The sequence below is a fragment of the Syngnathus scovelli genome, chromosome 11, assembly GCF_024217435.2.
Source record: "Syngnathus scovelli strain Florida chromosome 11, RoL_Ssco_1.2, whole genome shotgun sequence".
NCBI lineage: Eukaryota > Metazoa > Chordata > Actinopteri > Syngnathiformes > Syngnathidae > Syngnathus > Syngnathus scovelli.
The window spans coordinates 7,510,285-7,528,082 of NC_090857.1; the positions used below are offsets into that span (position 1 = coordinate 7,510,285).

A 17,798-nucleotide genomic window follows, 5' to 3' on the forward strand; every position below is an offset into this window, starting at 1 on the left:
TTATTATGGAGCTGCTGCAGACGCAGAGAGCTGAACCAGATGATTTACACATTCAGTAAAGATCCATCTGAATAAAATTCTTCTGACTTGTTCACTTTTCAATCCCTTATTTAGGCTGAAACAGAGGAACGCTGTTTAAATAAATGAACATGCTAAATATTTATACAGACCAGGAAAAAAAAATAAAGATCAAGCCGAGAAAATGGTAAACAAGTTTATTTTTAAATGTCTAAAAACCCCAGAAACTATCTCCAGTTTAAAAGGCACATCTTTTTATATTAGATTATGCAATGATAAATATTTTAAAATATAATCCCCGGGACAAGGCTGATATTTATTTTGATTGTGCAAAATCAGTCGTTTAAAAAGGAATAAATATTATCATACCGCAGGCACTGCTTGCATTGATTTAAAGATCATCTTCAGGAAATATTGAGTCAAACGCATACAGTAAGCACACGCACAAGTAGTGTATAAAGAAGCCAATCAAATTGAAGACTTCTGATTGACTGAGCGGCAGCGTGGTGGGGTAGTGGTCAGCACGCCTGCCTCGCAGACCTGAGATTCAGGGTTTGAATTTCAGCTTTTGGAGTTTGCATGTTGTCCCTGTGCTTCGATTGTTTTTTTCCAGGATACAAAAGGTTTTCCAGGTTCAATTAAGACTGTTAAAGATTGTCTTTTTTTTTTTTTTTTTAAATTAGTTCATTTAGGAAAATCTAATTTACGTCTTTTTTTTTTTTTTTTTTTAAGGATCCGCACTCACTTCAATATGTGTGAAATGATGAATCTTGGTGCCGCTAGGCAAATATCTTTGCGATGAACTCCTTGAAACGCTTCCCATACTGCTCCGGATGAACTGTGGAGATTTCTGCTCCCGCCTACATGAAAACAGACAGATTTGTAAGTATAAATAAGTAGCAGCAGTTGCTTTCCACGACACTGATGCTCACCCCGTGTTTGACAGCCTTGGCCGCGTGAGCCGCTTTCTTCTTGGTGTCGTACTGCGTCAGCACATCAATCAGACCCATGAAATACACTTCCCTCCGCGGTGCGCCTACACGGAAGTGAGGGAAGCTCAGCATTTCAGCCTTTGGTGATTGCCTTTCATCTCCATGTATGATCTCATGCGCCCAGGGTAACGTCATTTTAAAAGGGGCAAAAAGCCCCCTCAGGTCTCACCTTCAGCGCTCTCGATAGCGTACACGTCCACGTATGGGTCGAACTCCCCTGGCCCCATGGGCTTGAAGGAGTTCATGTAGCCAGCGATGCCTTCAGGTGAGGTGGAGCATGGAAGCGCAGATTGGCTGCTTTCATCTTGCTCTTCTTCGCCATCGGACGACTCGAACTCCTCCTCCTCCCGCTCAGCCTTCTCCACATCATGGATACCCAGCAAGAGGCTGTAGTCCATGATCTTCATACGCACCAGGAACTGCAGGAAGAGGACATTCTCGCACTAAGCTGTCATTCACTAAGGTGGAGCCTTAAACTCTTACCTCAATATCTCTGTTAAGCTTGCCCATGACACTCTCCTTCACTTCATCACACACGTAAATCTTTTGCATGTTGTTCATAAAGTCCATGTCTTTATAGGTGGGAAGCTCCTTGACCTGCAAAGGCAAGGCAGTTTTATTTATAGTGGATTTCATATACAATATGATTGAAATTTAAAATAGCTTCATCATAGCTATGGGTGTCATATGGCTATGGACAGTTGAACAATAATGTATACGAATTGTTAAAAAAAAAAAATCGCGCCTTCAATGTTAAATAAAACCCCCGCTTTGCTTTATACTCAGTCAGTCATATCTAATCGTGCAGTCTGGAGTACGCCAACGCGAGCTGACTGCAACCATGGAGCACGCTGTCATTATCAATGCTACAGAATAAGACGAGTTCATCACCTATGCATGAATTTCAATCAGTTCTCACACGTCCTTTCATGCGAGCTCACCTTCTCTTTCAAAGTTGCTTCTCGAGACACCAGGGAGCCCTGAGAAAATCAAAGACCACACAACATTTCTCATTCGACTGCAGCTCAATTAGAGCGGAGGCCTGACTCGCACGTAACTTCACCGAGCTGTTGGCTCATCGCTGACTTTAAATTAATGATGCGTCTAATATTTTAGCGCATCTCCACACCTTGCATCAGTGCTTACATTTTGACAGTTGTAAACTTACTGTGAATGGATCTTAGTGAAGCGTATGCATTTTACCTTGAGGTCGTACTTCTTGTGTACATGCAATCTGTGACTGAACATGTTCCTCATGACCAACAGGTAGGTATCTTCACTCTCAACCGTGACTCTGTACATAGCCAGGAACTGCGGGAGCAGCGTCGAGCCGTGAGAGGTGACAACGTACTGCACGGGAAGAAAGCCGCAGTGGAATATCGTGTAAGTGGCCGCATTTAGCTAGCGGATAAAAGTAGCTTCAATGTGCTCATCACCTGGTGATACTCCAAAAGGAAGTTGTGCATCTCGGCCACCTCCTCGCTTGAGATTTCTTTAACCACCAAAGTGCGGTCGTATGAGGTCAACAGCAGGCCTTCGCATCTTCCCTCCTCGTCTTTGAGGGGCGGACAGCGCGCCAGAGACACCTGTTGATGAAAACGTATCCTTTTTACATACCGCTCTTTAACATGCAAATGTTTTGGACTGAAATGCAAATCGTTTCAAACAGGACAATTGGGAAATATATTACGGATTTCCTGCGTGATTGAACCTGAGAGTGCATCACATCGTTCTTGTCTTAATATGTTCTGAGAGGCACAAAAATGCAAATTTCACACCTGACCAAAGCATGGAAATTTAGAGGCGATGCTGGAAACCCTAACCCTGTACCTGGAAATCCTGGTCCTCAATGCCAAAGCGCTCACGTAGGTTCCTGAAGACTTGCGGACAGTACTGTTTGAATTTAAACTGACCTGGCAGATTCTCTCTGAAAAGCAAACCACACAAAAAGAGAGTAAGTACAAATTTCTTTGGAGTAACATCACATGACAAAACACATTTTGTTGTTCTTCCCCAGACTGTTACACAACCTGGATTCTTGACTGGATTAAAGGATTATTTAAAGCTACTCATTTTTCCAGACTTGAGGAGAAACTCGGTTGTTTTTGTTATTCGTTCTGAGGTGCTTGATGGTAAATAGTCTGATTGTGAAGTGATGCCGAAGCGGTGTTATGGGATGAAAACAATCACACGAAAGGGGGAAGAGAGGACATACGTACTTGTTGAAGAGGTGGTGGTTGACTTTGACTTTGCTGTTGGCTCGGAAATCATCCGGAAGGAGCATAACCGGCACAGGCACCTGGCTCAAGTCGTTGATCTGCACAGATAATTTAGTCAATGCTGAGACTTACAAATAAATACTATTTTCAGCTATCTGTGGAGCGGTTAACTTGTTTGTCCAGTTAACATTCGCAGACATGCTGGGAGTGCCGTGATGTCTGTCTCGCTTTAAATTTGTGTGTAGACGTGGCAAAGTTGTTTTCTACTAAAGTAATTAATTGACAGTAAATTTCATCTCAGTACATTTCAGATTTTGCTGTTTTTTTTAATAACTTTTACAGGTACTGTACTTACGTAAGAGAGTTGAATATTTACTTTCATTTTGAACCGGTCTTGTTTTTTACGCAATTAGTCAACTATCCAGTAGCTTAGCTATTTAGTTATGAGTATTACTTTGGACGCATACGTATTACGCACACGCACACACGCAAGCGGCTCTCGACCACATACGCACCGAGTGATTGACCCCCCACATGAGCACGCTGGACACGGGGTCCCCTGCGCGGAACACTTCCACTTTCTGCTGCACGAAGTGCTTCTTCTTGGTCTTCCGCTTGTGAGGGACGCGTGCTGCGCTCGGAGAGGACATTGGAGAGCACTTTGGCGTGATGCAAGACTCTTTGGTCAGCGGTCACCTCGCGCCGTGTCCTTGCAATTTGCAAAAGTGGGCTGGATGTGAAGTTGGGGATGGATCGACTTCTTGTTGCAGGTTGGTAGCGCTGTGACGTAACATCCACCTGTTATTGAAAAGATTTGGTTCGGGCTACTCAAGAGACATTTTGTTGCGGGCATGCTCGATTTACTAACGAAATACCAATATAGTTACGGAATTTTCCTTGAATCATGCTTAGAATTAATTTAGTAAAACTAAAGGAAAATCTTTGAAAACTTGGATTTACGTGTATTTGAATGTCACGCAATTCTTAACACAACGTCCTGATAATAGCAGTCACATTTTCATAACTTTAATTAAGTTACTGATGGTCAAATAAGTAAAGACATCTGAAAATAACATATATGACATTTGATGACAATGAAACGTAAAAATATGGAATGTTGATGAACAAACAAAATCACAATAACAAACAAACAAACAAGCAAACAAACAAACAAAAAATACATTTTAACATGGCACTAATAATACAATCATAGTATATACAAGGATGTATACTGTTGTTGTACCTCAAGGTACAGGCTACTCTAATGGCTCAGCTATCTTTCCAAACTGTTACTGTAATAATAATAATAATAATAATAATAATGATGATGATGATGATGATGATGATGATGATAATAATAATAATAATAATAATAATTTATTAAAATATGATTATTAAATATATTATTAGTATTATTATATATAAGTCAAGTTACAAGAATACAAAAGGTTTGTTACTTGAGGGTACCATCCCAGTGGTACACTATACACCTATGCTCACAGTAACACAAAAAAATAAACATAAAATATCCTCATCAGTTATCTTCCATGTTGTTGTTTTTCTCTTGAACCTGCTAATTAGCATTAGCTAATGCCTTAATCATTATTAATGAATACAAATACCATAAATAATAGTAAAAAGAACATAAATAAGATCACAAATAGATATTGTACACAATAGCAGTAGTGTAAGAAATACTCATCTTGTATAAATATGTTATAGGAAATGATATGTGCAGACAAAGAAAGCAATTTACCCGAACGGAACAAACATTACACTTGATAAGTGGTAAATGATAAACGTAGGATATGTTTTCAACACAGAATATTTGGCAGGATATGCAAAACGTTGTGTCTGGAGGTCTTTTTATGCAGAAGTGACTGATCCAAACAGTTCATTGTATGTTCCCTAGAGGGCGCCAATGGTTTGAGTTACACTTGACACCAGACGTGGAATTCCTATCGAGACGTCCTTTATCATCTAGATGCCCATGCTGTTCTTTCTTTAGTTCACCATTGACCCTCTTCAGCAAGTCAAGCCTTTATGTTTTTGTGATGTCACCGGCAAGCCACTCTCATCCACACACCAGCACTGACCGCGTTGTTTACCTCGAGAGGACCAACACTGCGCACAAACAAAACAATATTGTGCAAATGCAAACATTCATGTTACACAATCTATAGGACAACTCACCTGCTTCTTTCTGAAGAAGCCACGTTTGTCACAGTTGGGCATGTAGATATCATGATGGGACTTGAATAAATGGCTATCAAGGCCTCTAATAAGTGTGGTTAGCAGCTTTCGACATGGGGCCTGTCAGTGGAGAGGAAGTATGACTAATCATTAATCGTCTAAAGAGTGTATAATTATTAGTGAAGATAATCGTTACCTCCGCCGGATTCTCGGTAGGTGCGGGATCTAAAGGTAGAAACACATCATAATAGACTAGTGAATGTGTTCACACCTAAAATCACTTATTACAAAAATGTCTGGTGAGTTGTAATGAAAAGTGCTGCTATTTTGGTGCACGAAAAACACTGTTGGTAAACAAAAATCCACCCAGTAGACAAGTGAGACTTTAGAACCTAAACTAGTAGTTTGCGATGCATGCAGAACCATTAACATTTTCATCCAGGCGCCAAGCCGGAAATGTTACCTGCGCTCTGGCTCCTCTCCGTCCAGCTGATGACGCTAATGTTGCTGCAGACGCCCCTGCCCTCCAGCAGGGTGCGGAGGGGCCGGGGGTCATTCGGCGCAGGTGCACAACGCAGACCGCTGGCACAGCTCAGTGTGTAGACCCCACATGGCTCACCAAAGGTCAGAGCAGTGCCATTCAAATCTGCCGGCATGTAGATTTGGGAAGGCTTTCCTTTGCAGCCGGGACATCCTCTGGATGGTGTAGTTAGCGGCCTTGAGCTGGAAAGAAGTGGCTGCAGGAAAAGCAGCCCAAGCACGTTCACACACAGAAGCATCTCGCACTTGAAAGTTGTCCAGGGCCTTGATTTGTTGACGCTTGTTTTCTCCGAGGACTTCCAAAGCTTCTACGTTTATTCCTACCGCGCTTCGAAAGCTCGATAGCAATTTGCTCAAGCCAAGAAATTGTGATAATGAGGCTGACAGATAGCACTGGCAGCAGCTTTTAAAGGGCCAAACCAGAGAGGAGAGGTATGGGAGGGTGCATGATGAAGAATGCTAGTTTTCCCTCTCATTTCCACACAGCTGAGCACACCCCATTTCTCCTTGTCACACACACATTCACGCACACACACACACACACACACACACACGCATACACACTCATACCATTTGCTGTCTGTCATCTTGAAGTATAGTTGTTTTCTATTCCAACACGAATCAGCAGTGACACCATCGTTTCAATATTGTCATTTGCTCAGTTGAATTTTGTTGGTTATCTTTTCACCTAGAAAACAAAACAAAAAAAGAGATTGATGTATTCTTTAGTATCTATTTTTGCAAGTAATATAGGATCGAAATAAAAAAGAGGAAAATTCAACTTTAATTTCAAGTGTGTTTTTTACCCCACTGAAAAAAATCCCACATCAAGAAATAATTTCAATCATGTGCGCCACAATTATTAGTACTGCCAATGTAGATTATTATTATTATTATTATTATTATTATTATTATTATTATTATTATTATTATTATTATTATTATTAATAATTTGGTCGCATTGTCCTTTTAACAACGCATTTACACTTCTGGCGCAGTTACACGCGCCTTGAACACGCACGCAAAAATAATCACGCGTCCGTTTTATAGTCCGCTGATCTGATTGGCTGCAGAGGCGGAACTTCCGGCAGCACCGGTTGGACAGTGGACACGAAGTGAAAGACTTCAGCTGCTCCAAATCGGAAGAAAGTCTGAAGAACATCGAATTACTGCTTGTCAAAGAGTAAGAAAGTAGAATACGAAAGCGGGAATATAATAGATTTGACTTCAAACTGAGGGATCGATGGGTTGTCAGCGTTTTTATTCACTCAGATTGGAAGAATAGCAGTTAGCCGGCCAACCGTGTCGTTTTGGTGACTCTTGTGGTGCGTTTACTGACGTCGTAAATATGTAAACGAGAGTGTCGTTTTACTCGCTGGACATATTGCAACGATTTTAGAATGATATATTATTGATCACTCGTCATTTAGTTGCAATGTTTCCACGCGTTTGTAACGCATTTGTTTGCGTCCAGTTAATAGTTTGTATTCGATCGATTCAAATATGCGTTGTCGTGCCTAAAATAAAACACTAATAGAAACTTTTTGTCCGGTATCTCTAGTTTTCTGATTACATAACAATTAAACAGTGCTCAAAAAAGTTTAATCGTAACCACTTTTTTGACTTTGTAAAATCAAGCCCTGATTGTTGAACTATGCACTAACATGTTCTTCTACTTACTATATTTACCTCTTTTTGATCTACTTTCCAAATCTGTTTAAATGCTTTCTTAAAGTCTAGTCTTGTCTTCTAATGGAGTTGTCAGAGCTATTATGTGTCATCATATCATGTATAATTACTTAACTACTTATATAAAATGTTTTTTTTTATGTAGTAGCCTCACACAGTGCTACTTTTATAACATGAACAGCATCACCTGTTCTTCGAATGCAAGTTTTTTTCCACTCAGTGACAATGTTAATGTTTGTCTGCCTCATTATGAGATGATGACTCGGCCAAGCAGAACAGCAGGGATAGACTAGCTTCCCACAACCATTACCAAACAAGTGGTATAGAACGTGGATGGACAATATTCAAATAACCCCATTTGTTTCTTTGCTCTTCAGATTGTGATGATTCTCACAAATGGACGACATCAACCTCCATTATCGCTTTTTGAACTGGAGAAGGCGAATACGAGAAATTCGTGAAGTACGACCAGTACGCTACCGAGAGCGTCTGAAAAGAATGCTAAGGGATGGCGACGTGCTGAGGTAATGTCAACGTGCTTCTGCACTGATTACTTTCCACTTTCATTATAAGAATGCCATTTTTGGTTTGTGCATTTGTTTTATTTCACACGTCAAAGAGTTCCTCAATAGTGTCGTTTTGTTTTTGTAATCTCCGCGCAGGTACCAAGGAAACTCAGATGAAGTCGGCTGTTTTGTGGCGGCGAGGCCATTATCAAAAAGAAATCGCTATTTTGAGGTAAGCGTCAAAGTCGTGCTAGAAAAAAAGTCAACGAGTCCACTTGAATTGAATACGTTGATTTCTCTGCTGTGTTTTCAATTTATTTGCTGTCTGTGACAAAAAGTGTTCACCAAACAATGCATAGAAATACACAGTTCACCTTCAAATTATTTTTCGACTGTCGACTTTTATTACAACTTTCCCGTTTTCTGCTGCTTTGGTTTTGCCAAGATCTTGGTGGCAGGTATTGTACAATAATATGAAGTCATAATTATGGGCTCGTGACAACACCTCCTCTGTTTAGGTATGTAATGGGGTGTGTTGACGGTGCTCTTCTGACAAACGACCAAAAAATTGGCTGCAATTGAGGTGGGGTGTTAGGCCCATAATTAGCGTCTCTGGGGTGTGTTCGGTAGAAAGAGCTTTCTGTTTTGTAGCGCTGCTGGCCCGCGGGCTCCATCCATCTGCGCTGAAAGTCGACAAATCCGCCTTGATTTCGAGTCTGGGTCAAGGAAGTGCTGTCAGTGAATCAGTTGGGGAAGTTGAGGGTAGAAGTGCAATCGCCTCCGGTGAGAGGTGTGTTCCACAAACTGTCACATTTTCCTCTCGACACCTACACATGAGGTAGCTCGTCCGATGATACACTTTTTTTTTTTTTTTTTTAACAATGAGCTGTCCGGAATTGTCTCTTATTTTTTTCATGAATGGGTGCGGGTTCCGTACCGTCAGTTCCCCCCCCCCCCCCCCCCCACTCCCTCGTCTGCAAATTTATAGTATAGAACGTAATCTTTAATGAAAATCATCTGTAAATTGTGTAGATCCAAGACAGAGTTTTATGTGGAGAAGACCTTGGGGATTGCTTGTGTGTCTCCACCTGCATGAGTCATCATAATTAAGAAATCAATACATTTTCTTAGATCTAAGCTTGCAAGCGTCGGAAGTCATGTGAATACATCATCCAAGGTCGCATCCAGCCCCTTCAATGATGTGGTTCACTTCTTATTTGTTTGCCTTTGGCATCAATCTTTGAACATTTTTACCCGAGCCCACGGACGTGTTTGCTCAGACCAAGCTCTGAACATGAGCGTGCATGTTGCCATGGCAGCGGTCTGATTATAACAGGACAATATGTCTTTATAAAACAAAGAACATTCTGTTTCGCAACGTCAACTTACCTCAGCCTCACTTGCCACGTCGGAATCTTAGTCGCTGGCCTTGAAAAATTTATGAGTCAGGGTGTGTGCGTGGACTACATCAAAATTTTTGTCCATCTGAACACATCAAATCACCTTCCAAGTATCTTTTCCCACTAAAACATTTGATTCGCTTTCCCAGATAGATTTGTCAAGCAATAAACGATGAAATATATTGTCAATTATATAATAATGTCTTCATATTGCTTAAATTGTGTCAAGCAAAGACAGTTTAAGTTTATATATACTAGTATACGGCTGATATTGAAAGGTTTACCCACCCCTGTTGAAATGAGACCAACATAAATTGTAAATATTTTTCACTATTATTGTGACCTATATAACTTGACATTTTTAAAACCTTTCTGGAAGCGGAAGTAACAACAAACAACTGTGTTTAATGTGGTTGCACAAATGTGCACACCCTCTTGTCACTGCAATGTGGCCGCAGCTTGAATTAGTAATTCACAAACACTCGTTCACAGCCAAGTAGTTATTTTTGCCTCAAATTCTGTAAGACACAACTAATCAAACATCAATTCTACAGAACAATCAATTAAGCAATTATTGTTCCACTGCACGGGTTCTTTCTCATTTCACATTTGTGCTTGCTGTACGTACTGGAGAATGACTGCCTTCTAAGAATTGAACAATATTCCAAGTTGTAATAATTTTAGGAGGCTCCTTGTTTTACTTTCCTTTTTTTTTTTTTTTTTCAATCCAGGCCCATGATGTGATCCCACTGAAGCTTACCAACATTGTTTTTTTTCTTATGAGCTAAAATAATGTCTCCTGACATGGCTGTTTATCAAGTGAGAAGCTCCTCATTGCGTCAATTTGGCCTTAATAATTTGAAGCGTGAACGATTCTGACTGGATCCAGATGATATTTTTTGGCCGGGTGCTGGATGACAAATTCAACTCGTGACGGAGTACGTGCTTCTGCCGACATGGAGCATGGCAGCTGATTGCTGGCCATTGCGGCCAGCGTGCTACTGTGTAACTTGCTTCCACACTTTAGTGCGTTTGCATTTTGTGTCACTGAGCCAAATAATGCGCCAGTTGCTAGTTTTATCTCCACTTTTCTCCTTTGTCCTCAATAGAGTCTTTTACATTGGGCAGACAAGAAAATGTCTCCAGAAACATTCTTATTGAGGACTCAACTTCGGAGGTCACACCACCTTTGATTTATTGGACTCTAGATGCTCATTTTCAGTGGCAGAAGAAACCATGTTGAAACTTGCCGAGCACACCCACCCACGCCAAGCCGGTCTACCGTGTAGCGATACGCTAACCACACCTTTTAACCTTTTCTGCTTGCATGTGATTCTTTCTTATGACTCACAATGTGGGAGGCGCAGTAACCAAGGGAAGGAAGAAGCCATCTGCGTCAGCCGGGTTGGGGGCTTAATCAGCGACGCGACCTCCTCGTAGATCTGATGTCAGTATTTATGGGCCATCTGACAGTTTTGGAAAGAAAAAAAAAAAAATTCCCTTCTCAATCTCGAGGGATCTTTGTGGTATCTGTTGAGGTCATGGGAAAGAAATTGAAGTTTCCTCTTTCTGCTCGCCCTCCGTCTGCCAGCAGAGCTCCAGCGAGCGTGTTCGCTTCCACGTAGGAGTCACGTCACATAGCACAGGCCGGTTTCTACCTACTCATCACTAGTTTTGATGTAAGGTGAACGTCCCACAAGTTGGGGAAAATGGAATTAGAAAGATATAAGTGAGAAAATCGCTTGCGTCTGCTTACATGGGTTCCGTTGAATTAAATATTAAAAAATATTTTTCCTGATTTACTGTGGCTTCTTCTAGGTAACAATCGTGGATACAGGAGTGAGGGGCATGATTGCTGTCGGTTTAGTGCCTCAGCTCTACAAGCTGGACCATCAGCCGGGCTGGCTGCCAAATTCTGTGGCTTTCCATGCAGATGATGGCAAGTACGTGTGACAATTTTTTTTTTCTTCGAGGTATGCGCAGCATGATTCGTGGTCACGTTAAGGCGCGTAAAAAATTGCAGTTATGTCTGTCTTGCATTGAGGGAACTTAAAGGAACTTTGACCTATAAACATACGCGTGGCACTTATTGCGCAACATTTTTTCGTACACATTTGCTTTGGTATGCGCTGTGAATTAATGCATATTCAATCTTTGTGTCTCACACTTCCCCTTAAAAAATCTCACAGTGGTGGCAACGGAGAAAAATGAACGGCACAATCTGCTTGCTGGTGCCTTTACATTAGTAGACCTTATCTGCATGTTTAGTGGCCCAAGCAATAATATAAATTTGTCTCTCCATCTCTGTATTTTTTTAGTTGTGTGTTCATGATTCATTTCTGAAACGAGTATTATCATATTATTGCTGAGAGATGTATAAAATAGGTCCCGAACTGGAAGGATTTTGGGGGGCTGATTTAGCAGGATTCAAATCGGGATAACCAATTAATTGGCTGATTAATGAAAAGGAAAAAAAAACCTGTCCCAAAATCTGCTGATGCTTGACCTAATGTGAAGACTCATTTTCCTTCAGGCTGTACAACGGAAACACTGTCGGACAACAGTTTGGTCCAAAATGCTGCAGAGGAGATCGAATTGGTTGCGGAATCTCCCTGGAAGCTGATGATGGACAGTTGACTGTGTTTTTTACCAAGAATGGTAAAGAAGTAAGTCCACTGTGAACATCTTTGGTTCTGGTTTTTTGACTTCCTCGTTTCTGATTTTGAAAAATATTTAAATGCAGGTTGGCAGATTGGACGTGCCGGCGGCCGAAGCTCTCTACCCTGCTGTAGGAATGCATTCGCTGGGCGAGGAAGTGCTGCTGGACCTGCACGCCGAATGGAGGATGGAGGAGGATGACGGTCTGATGATAGTGGACAGCCATGAAGACGACTGGGGCCGCCTCCATGACATTAGAGTGTCCGGCACTGTAAGTACCGAAAGTGCAGAAGAACGTTAACATGGATTGTTTATGGCTGAGGACATATTTTTTTACAACAGGAAATAACCGCTTTGGAGCAATAAAATTTGGGGAACACAAATTGTTTCATTTCCCTGTAATACCTTTTAAATTTAAGTTCCGACTTTTTAAATGACAATATTACTGAGTCAATATAGCGAGAGAAAAGCCAAATACAGAAGTAAGTGATGGCAAATTCGTAATGATACAGTCAAATTACTACTCTGGAGAGGTCATTGACCTTCCTCCATTTTACCAACCCCACCCATTTTGGAGACGTCCAGACTGCAGTGTTGGTGTCTGACTCAGATGCTGAGGCGCATTAAATGTGAGCTCAATTACAGGAAGCAAAGAGAGAATCGCAGCCCAATCACCCTCCAGGCACCAGCAAATAACTTTGACGTCTGCAACACCTTTTCTTCATGCGTGATTAGCCCCCTATCATTTTATTAAAGTCATTCTTTTCTACGTCAACATGTGACGGCTAAATTCCTTTCTACGCTTCTCAGGAAACCTGTTGGGAGAAAAACAAACAAACGGCTTCTCTGGTAATAGCCTCAAGTTATGCAGGGCTTGAACTTAGAACCTTCTCAGGTCCTATTTCTTTACATGAATGTCACTTTTTATCTGCAAAAGTTCATTACTCAATTAGTTTATTGTCTTTTGTTGGTAGTGTAGTAAGTACAAGTAATAAAGTCGGTGGTTAAACTCGTCTTTTTTCTATTCGTAGCATTATGACGTGTTTTGGGACATTTCATCAAGCGTATATTTGAAGTTCTAACACGAGCGTGTTCTTCCCTCAGCTGCTGGAGTACACGGGCAAAGGGAAGAGCATCGTGGACGTGGGCTTGGCTCAGGCCCTTCGGCCCCTCAACACGCGCTTCCACTACTACGAGCTGGAGATCACGGACGCCGGGGAAAAGTGTTACATCGCCCTGGGCCTGGCACGCAAGGTACGAGGCCGTCAGCGTGAGGGTCCGGAGCCTCCCTTCCACGTGTTTTCATTGTTTCCAGTCGACGTGATGATGGATGAGGGAGGAAAAGAATAAATATTATCTCATTGTGCCCTCACATCTGCGTTTCCGTCCGAGGCGGGTTGGGTTGTTCCACTTAGATGCTAATCTGCCTCATTAAGGAGAAGAGTGTAGTCACAGTGGAGGAAAGTTAGTTAGGTGTCGTTTGATTGCAAATGATTCACATTCTGGAAAGGGAAAGAAGACCCGTTGAATGTTTACACATGATCGAGCAGTTGTGTCATTGGAATAACACATTGGAGAAGAAGCGGGCCTCCGTTGTGGAGATCTTCTGCCATGTGCTCATTGTTTTCACTTTGCGGCGGCTCGCTGACACGCTCGCTCTTTGCTTTGTGCCAGCTGTGTGCAACGCCACTCGCAGCCTGGGAGGTGGCCCATCTATGTTGAGCTTCGCGCCTTCTCTAATCTCCTTCTGAGTCCTTCTGGCATTGATGTGCGCGGGCGTGTCGCGACATCGGAGAATAGAGCTGTCGTTTTCCTGATCGCTTTTCCTGGAATTGTTTTTCCCAGCACGTCTGTGGTTTTTCGAAAGTTTTTTTTTTTTTTTCTTCGCTCGTTCCTTTTGAGCTAATAATCAAAACAGAGGTATCCTTTTTCTCCTGTCAGGGTAAGAATTTGTTATTTACTCAGACCTTCCACAACGGTTTTATTTCCATGTTCTCTTTGGAGGAAAATGAATCAATCTTTACTCCAGAGAACCTGCCTCTAATTTGTGTGAGTTTTCTTTCACTGCGCGTATGTTTTGTAATGTCCAAGTCCAGGACAAGAAGAACCGTCATGCCAGTCTGATCGGTCAAGCTTGTGACGCATGTCAGCCATCTCCTTCCACAGGGAGGGAAAGTCAAGGCTGATCATGTCAAAAGCATTTGGAAGCAAAATGTTTATATGACTTTTAAAACAACCTCACCCTGTTAAGTGCACAAGTTGAAGAGTTGAAGGCAAAAGCGAGAGAGCGCTCAAGTGCTCACTGACATAAACTAGAAGCTTCTGCTGTCTTTCTTCTGCAAATTTGCCAATAAGGGAAAATCTCACCCTGCAGCACGGCATGAAGAGAGCTTTTTATCTCTTCTTAATAGATCAGCTTCCACATCTGTGAAGACCTCAAGTAAACCAGGCTCAAAGAGGGCCAAAGAGAAAAATATATTTTAATGCTTACTTGACTGAACTTTGAATTTTATCCCACAGGATTATCCTAAAAACAGACATCCAGGTTGGAGCAGAGGGTCCATTGCGTATCACGCTGGTGAGTATTCAAAATTGATTCTTCATTATTTGTCAGCGGGTAAAAACTGGACACGTCTTACATTGTGACGCGGTGAGGTAAACCCAGATTTCATTTGTAGATGACGGCAAGTTGTTCCAGGGCAGCGGTGTCGGCGACGCCTTCGGCCCACGTTGCTTCGAAGGAGACCTCATGGGCTGCGGCATCATGTTTCCGCGAGACTTCAGCCATGAGGGCGGAGGCGAGTCGCCTGAAGCTTCATTTGACGGTCACGCCATCACATCCTATTTAACTGTCCGTCTTTCTCCCGACGACCTTGTTTAGATGATGCGGACGACTGGGATCTGGAAATATTGCCGCAGCCCTGCCAGGTTCAGAACGACTTGTACGCGAGCAATGACGATGACGACGAGGAGGGGGAAGACATGGAGGGAACTAAGGTCACGGTGAGACGCTGCCAAGACCGCGCTAAGCCGGGAGCTCCTTTGGTGCAGCGCTCTTCATTTGTCCTTCTGCTGTCCTCTTGCGACAGGTGTTCTTCACCCGCAATGGAAAGGTGGTGGGGCGTAGGGAGGTGGCCTTACCAGTAGGAGGTTTCTACCCCACTATCGGCATGATGAGCAACGGCGAGAAGGTTAAAGTGGACCTGCACCCGCTCAGCGGCTGAACGCCGACGCGGGACTCCCGTTACCTCATCGTCAACTGGCTGCTGCTTGTAGAGGTCACGTCAGGATGGAACTGTGGCCTTCTCATGCTGTAAGAGTCAGGTCACTTTGATTCGAAACGATCCAAATGTTTCTAATTGTAGCACACATTGTGGTGTTGATGTTGGATAAAAAGAAACAGCAATCAACTTATTTCCTCATTTAGTCTGCAGCCTAACGCCACATAAATGGTGCATTACTGACACCAAGTGGTGAGAGTCTTGTACTGCAGTTATTGTTTCACTTCATTGCCTTGAAGTCTGGGCTTGTCAAATCGAACACAACGTTACTCCTACTACTCTTGTATGGCTACACAACTTAATTGTGCCCTTATAGTGGATGAGCAATTGTCAAACATTGTCAAGGTATGTTGCTGATATAGATGGATGGACAAAAATACATTATTTTTTCATAAATGAGTAATTTTCTGATAATTGTGTAAAATGTTTTGTGATCTCACACTAATGTGCCACAGCTCAGTGTTTGGGAAACGCTGCCTGAACACATTACAGCCTTTAATGCCAATTCTTTGGAAAAAATATAGCTTTATTTCCCGCCATTTAGGTGATTTGATCCTCTTTGGTTTGTTTTCATTTTCATGCTATTGTAATGTTGCTAGTGTACGTGTTAGCAAACCACACATCCTTTTGCAAGCTTTTTATCAAATAGTAAAAGGGAAGATGTTGATGGAAGGATAATTAATGACCAAAAACACAATTACAAATGTTTAAATGTTCTTGACAATGAAGCCATAACTATGACCTATTGCTCTCAGGTATATTTAAATATCAAAACCAATTATCTTTTTATTTATTCAAGTCACAGATGTTTTCTGCATTGTGTTGCATTTTCTTTGCCTTGCTTTTTTTTTTTTTTTCTCGAAGGGGGGGGAGTCCTTTGTGTTCAAATAATAGAGGATTCTCATTTTTTAACACTAAGATTTGCTCTTTGTCACCTGCACTTTCAGCAGTTTTTCTGTTCCTCCACAGACGCGCACAGAAAGAAGGTTGTTGTATGTTCCATCTTGTCCCTCATGCCACAAACGTGGATGCCAGGTTCACTGAACACTAAAATGGGCCTCGGTGTGATGTAAATGTGGGATAGGCTCCAGCTTGGCTGTGAGACCCCTTAATTGCATAAGTAGCATATTGTAAAGAGTGTCAATGCATGAATGTTGAATTAGTTTGGAAAATCTGCATCAGATCAGCCACCCTTAGACCATTCTGACCAAAGTGCCTGACAATTATTGTCTGCAAATCAGCATGTACAGGCCAGGCCTTATGTATGGCTCTGTGAAGCAATCTAATAATGCCCAAATGTTGTGTATACAATATACATATTATTGATATTTGATTATTTGCTGGTGCCTGTGTACATATTAAATGTCTTATTCTGTACCAGTGTTTTCTTCTGACTTATATACATTTTTGTGTGCAATAGGCAGTAATGCTGAACCTGCTTGATTCATGATTGACAACTAAGAACATAAATGAATTCCACTTGGAAAAACGTGAATTTTTCACATTTCCTTGGCATTCCAAGTGATTGATATAATACAGGGGTCGGGAACCTATGGCTCTTTTGGTGACTGCGTCTGGCTCGCGGACAAATCTGACATTTATTTACACAATTTAAGTCATACATAATTTTGTTATATTATTAAAGCAAAAATTAGACTTACTGAAATAAAAATGTTAAATTAGCTTTCAAAATATAAAATATGATCACGTTTGTAATCCATCCCATCTGTTTTCTACCGTTGAAATCCATGGTTGCGTTATATCAGCCAATCACAGCTACCCTTCAGTGTAGGGTGACGCCAGGTCGGACAAAAAAAGCGCGATTTTTATTGGACAATACGGTGCCAATGGGGTCGTGAGAGGTACAATTCCATCCGCTTTATTAAAAAATGACAGCTAGCTAGTTGTTGTGTGCCAGGCAAGCTCGAAAGATGGCGAAAAGAAAAAAATGATTACTTTTACCGAACCTTTAAAGAGTGAGTGGACCGAAGAATACGCATTGTGGAGAGAGGAGCCTCATATGCAATGACAAAATTGCATAAATGAAACGCTACAACACGCCACTTTGAGACACGGACATGCTACGCTAGTTTTGCTAGCGCATTAGCTATTGTGGGGAACGAAAAGCCATTTCAACATTTACGCTTGATGTTGCTAATGAACTTTTGGACGACTTCACGGATAAAGCAAAGATACTCAAATGGATAAAAGACATGCCTCTGAGCCGTTCACGATCGGGCCATTATGACTGATGAGAGCCTCAACAGCCAGCATGACGCTCAACCTCACCGCATATCAACCG

The 17,798-nt window shown here is 41.8% G+C and overlaps 3 protein-coding genes across 8 annotated transcripts; 1 reads left to right on the forward strand and 2 right to left on the reverse strand.

The window, feature by feature from the left end:
• Positions 1 to 200: 200 nt before the first annotated feature.
• On the reverse strand, positions 201 to 4,022 carry LOC125976795 (phosphatidylinositol 5-phosphate 4-kinase type-2 gamma). 2 transcript variants are annotated; one of them, XM_049732687.2, is made up of 10 exons: positions 3,745 to 4,022; positions 3,230 to 3,327; positions 2,841 to 2,937; positions 2,447 to 2,596; positions 2,214 to 2,360; positions 1,952 to 1,990; positions 1,494 to 1,607; positions 1,180 to 1,429; positions 951 to 1,054; positions 201 to 878 (listed from the first exon to the last, which is right to left on the reverse strand). In XM_049732687.2, the coding sequence occupies exons 1-10, from the start codon at positions 3,877 to 3,879 to the stop codon at positions 798 to 800; spliced, it is 1,215 nt and encodes a 404-aa protein (XP_049588644.1). In that variant the 5' UTR covers positions 3,880 to 4,022; the 3' UTR covers positions 201 to 797. The 2 variants fall into 2 exon arrangements, with proteins under 2 accessions (XP_049588644.1, XP_049588645.1); XM_049732688.2 differs by lacking the exon at positions 3,745 to 4,022 and adding an exon at positions 3,585 to 3,637.
• A 217-nt stretch (positions 4,023 to 4,239) lies between these two features.
• LOC125976799 (insulin-like growth factor-binding protein 6) lies at positions 4,240 to 6,429 on the reverse strand. Its single transcript, XM_049732695.2, has 4 exons — positions 5,886 to 6,429; positions 5,619 to 5,647; positions 5,423 to 5,542; positions 4,240 to 5,353 (listed from the first exon to the last, which is right to left on the reverse strand). Exons 1-4 carry the CDS (start codon positions 6,199 to 6,201, stop codon positions 5,255 to 5,257), a joined length of 564 nt encoding a protein of 187 aa, XP_049588652.1. The 5' UTR covers positions 6,202 to 6,429; the 3' UTR covers positions 4,240 to 5,254.
• Positions 6,430 to 7,014: 585 nt separating this feature from the next.
• Positions 7,015 to 16,873, forward strand: spryd3 (SPRY domain containing 3). Of its 5 annotated transcripts, none has more exons than XM_049734198.1 (11): positions 7,015 to 7,145; positions 8,029 to 8,175; positions 8,314 to 8,389; positions 11,376 to 11,500; positions 12,091 to 12,223; positions 12,301 to 12,486; positions 13,320 to 13,469; positions 14,736 to 14,793; positions 14,894 to 15,013; positions 15,097 to 15,218; positions 15,305 to 16,873. In XM_049734198.1, the coding sequence occupies exons 2-11, from the start codon at positions 8,048 to 8,050 to the stop codon at positions 15,437 to 15,439; spliced, it is 1,233 nt and encodes a 410-aa protein (XP_049590155.1). In that variant the 5' UTR covers positions 7,015 to 7,145; positions 8,029 to 8,047; the 3' UTR covers positions 15,440 to 16,873. The 5 variants fall into 5 exon arrangements, with proteins under 5 accessions (XP_049590155.1, XP_049590156.1, XP_049590160.1 ...); XM_049734199.1 differs by having other exon boundaries at positions 7,140 to 7,287; XM_049734203.2 differs by lacking the exons at positions 7,015 to 7,145; positions 8,029 to 8,175; positions 8,314 to 8,389 and adding exons at positions 9,168 to 11,004; positions 11,149 to 11,236.
• Positions 16,874 to 17,798: the final 925 nt, after the last annotated feature.

Coding starts and splice junctions, on each gene's coding strand:
- LOC125976795 (XM_049732687.2), bottom strand. CDS start 3,879: ATGTCCTCTCCGAGCGCAGCACGCGTCCCTCACAAGCGGAAGACCAAG. Junction 3,328..3,744: donor TGTGGGGGGTCAATCACTCG/GTGCGTATGTGG, acceptor TTATCTGTGCAG/ATCAACGACTTGAGCCAGGT. Junction 1,608..1,951: donor AAGCAACTTTGAAAGAGAAG/GTGAGCTCGCAT, acceptor TTGCCTTTGCAG/GTCAAGGAGCTTCCCACCTA.
- spryd3 (XM_049734198.1), top strand. CDS start 8,048: ATGGACGACATCAACCTCCATTATCGCTTTTTGAACTGGAGAAGGCGA. Junction 11,501..12,090: donor TTCCATGCAGATGATGGCAA/GTACGTGTGACA, acceptor ATTTTCCTTCAG/GCTGTACAACGGAAACACTG. Junction 12,487..13,319: donor ACATTAGAGTGTCCGGCACT/GTAAGTACCGAA, acceptor TTCTTCCCTCAG/CTGCTGGAGTACACGGGCAA.
- LOC125976799 (XM_049732695.2), bottom strand. CDS start 6,201: ATGCTTCTGTGTGTGAACGTGCTTGGGCTGCTTTTCCTGCAGCCACTT. Junction 5,543..5,618: donor CTACCGAGAATCCGGCGGAG/GTAACGATTATC, acceptor CTCCACTGACAG/GCCCCATGTCGAAAGCTGCT. Junction 5,354..5,422: donor GCTTCTTCAGAAAGAAGCAG/GTGAGTTGTCCT, acceptor GTTTGTGCGCAG/TGTTGGTCCTCTCGAGGTAA.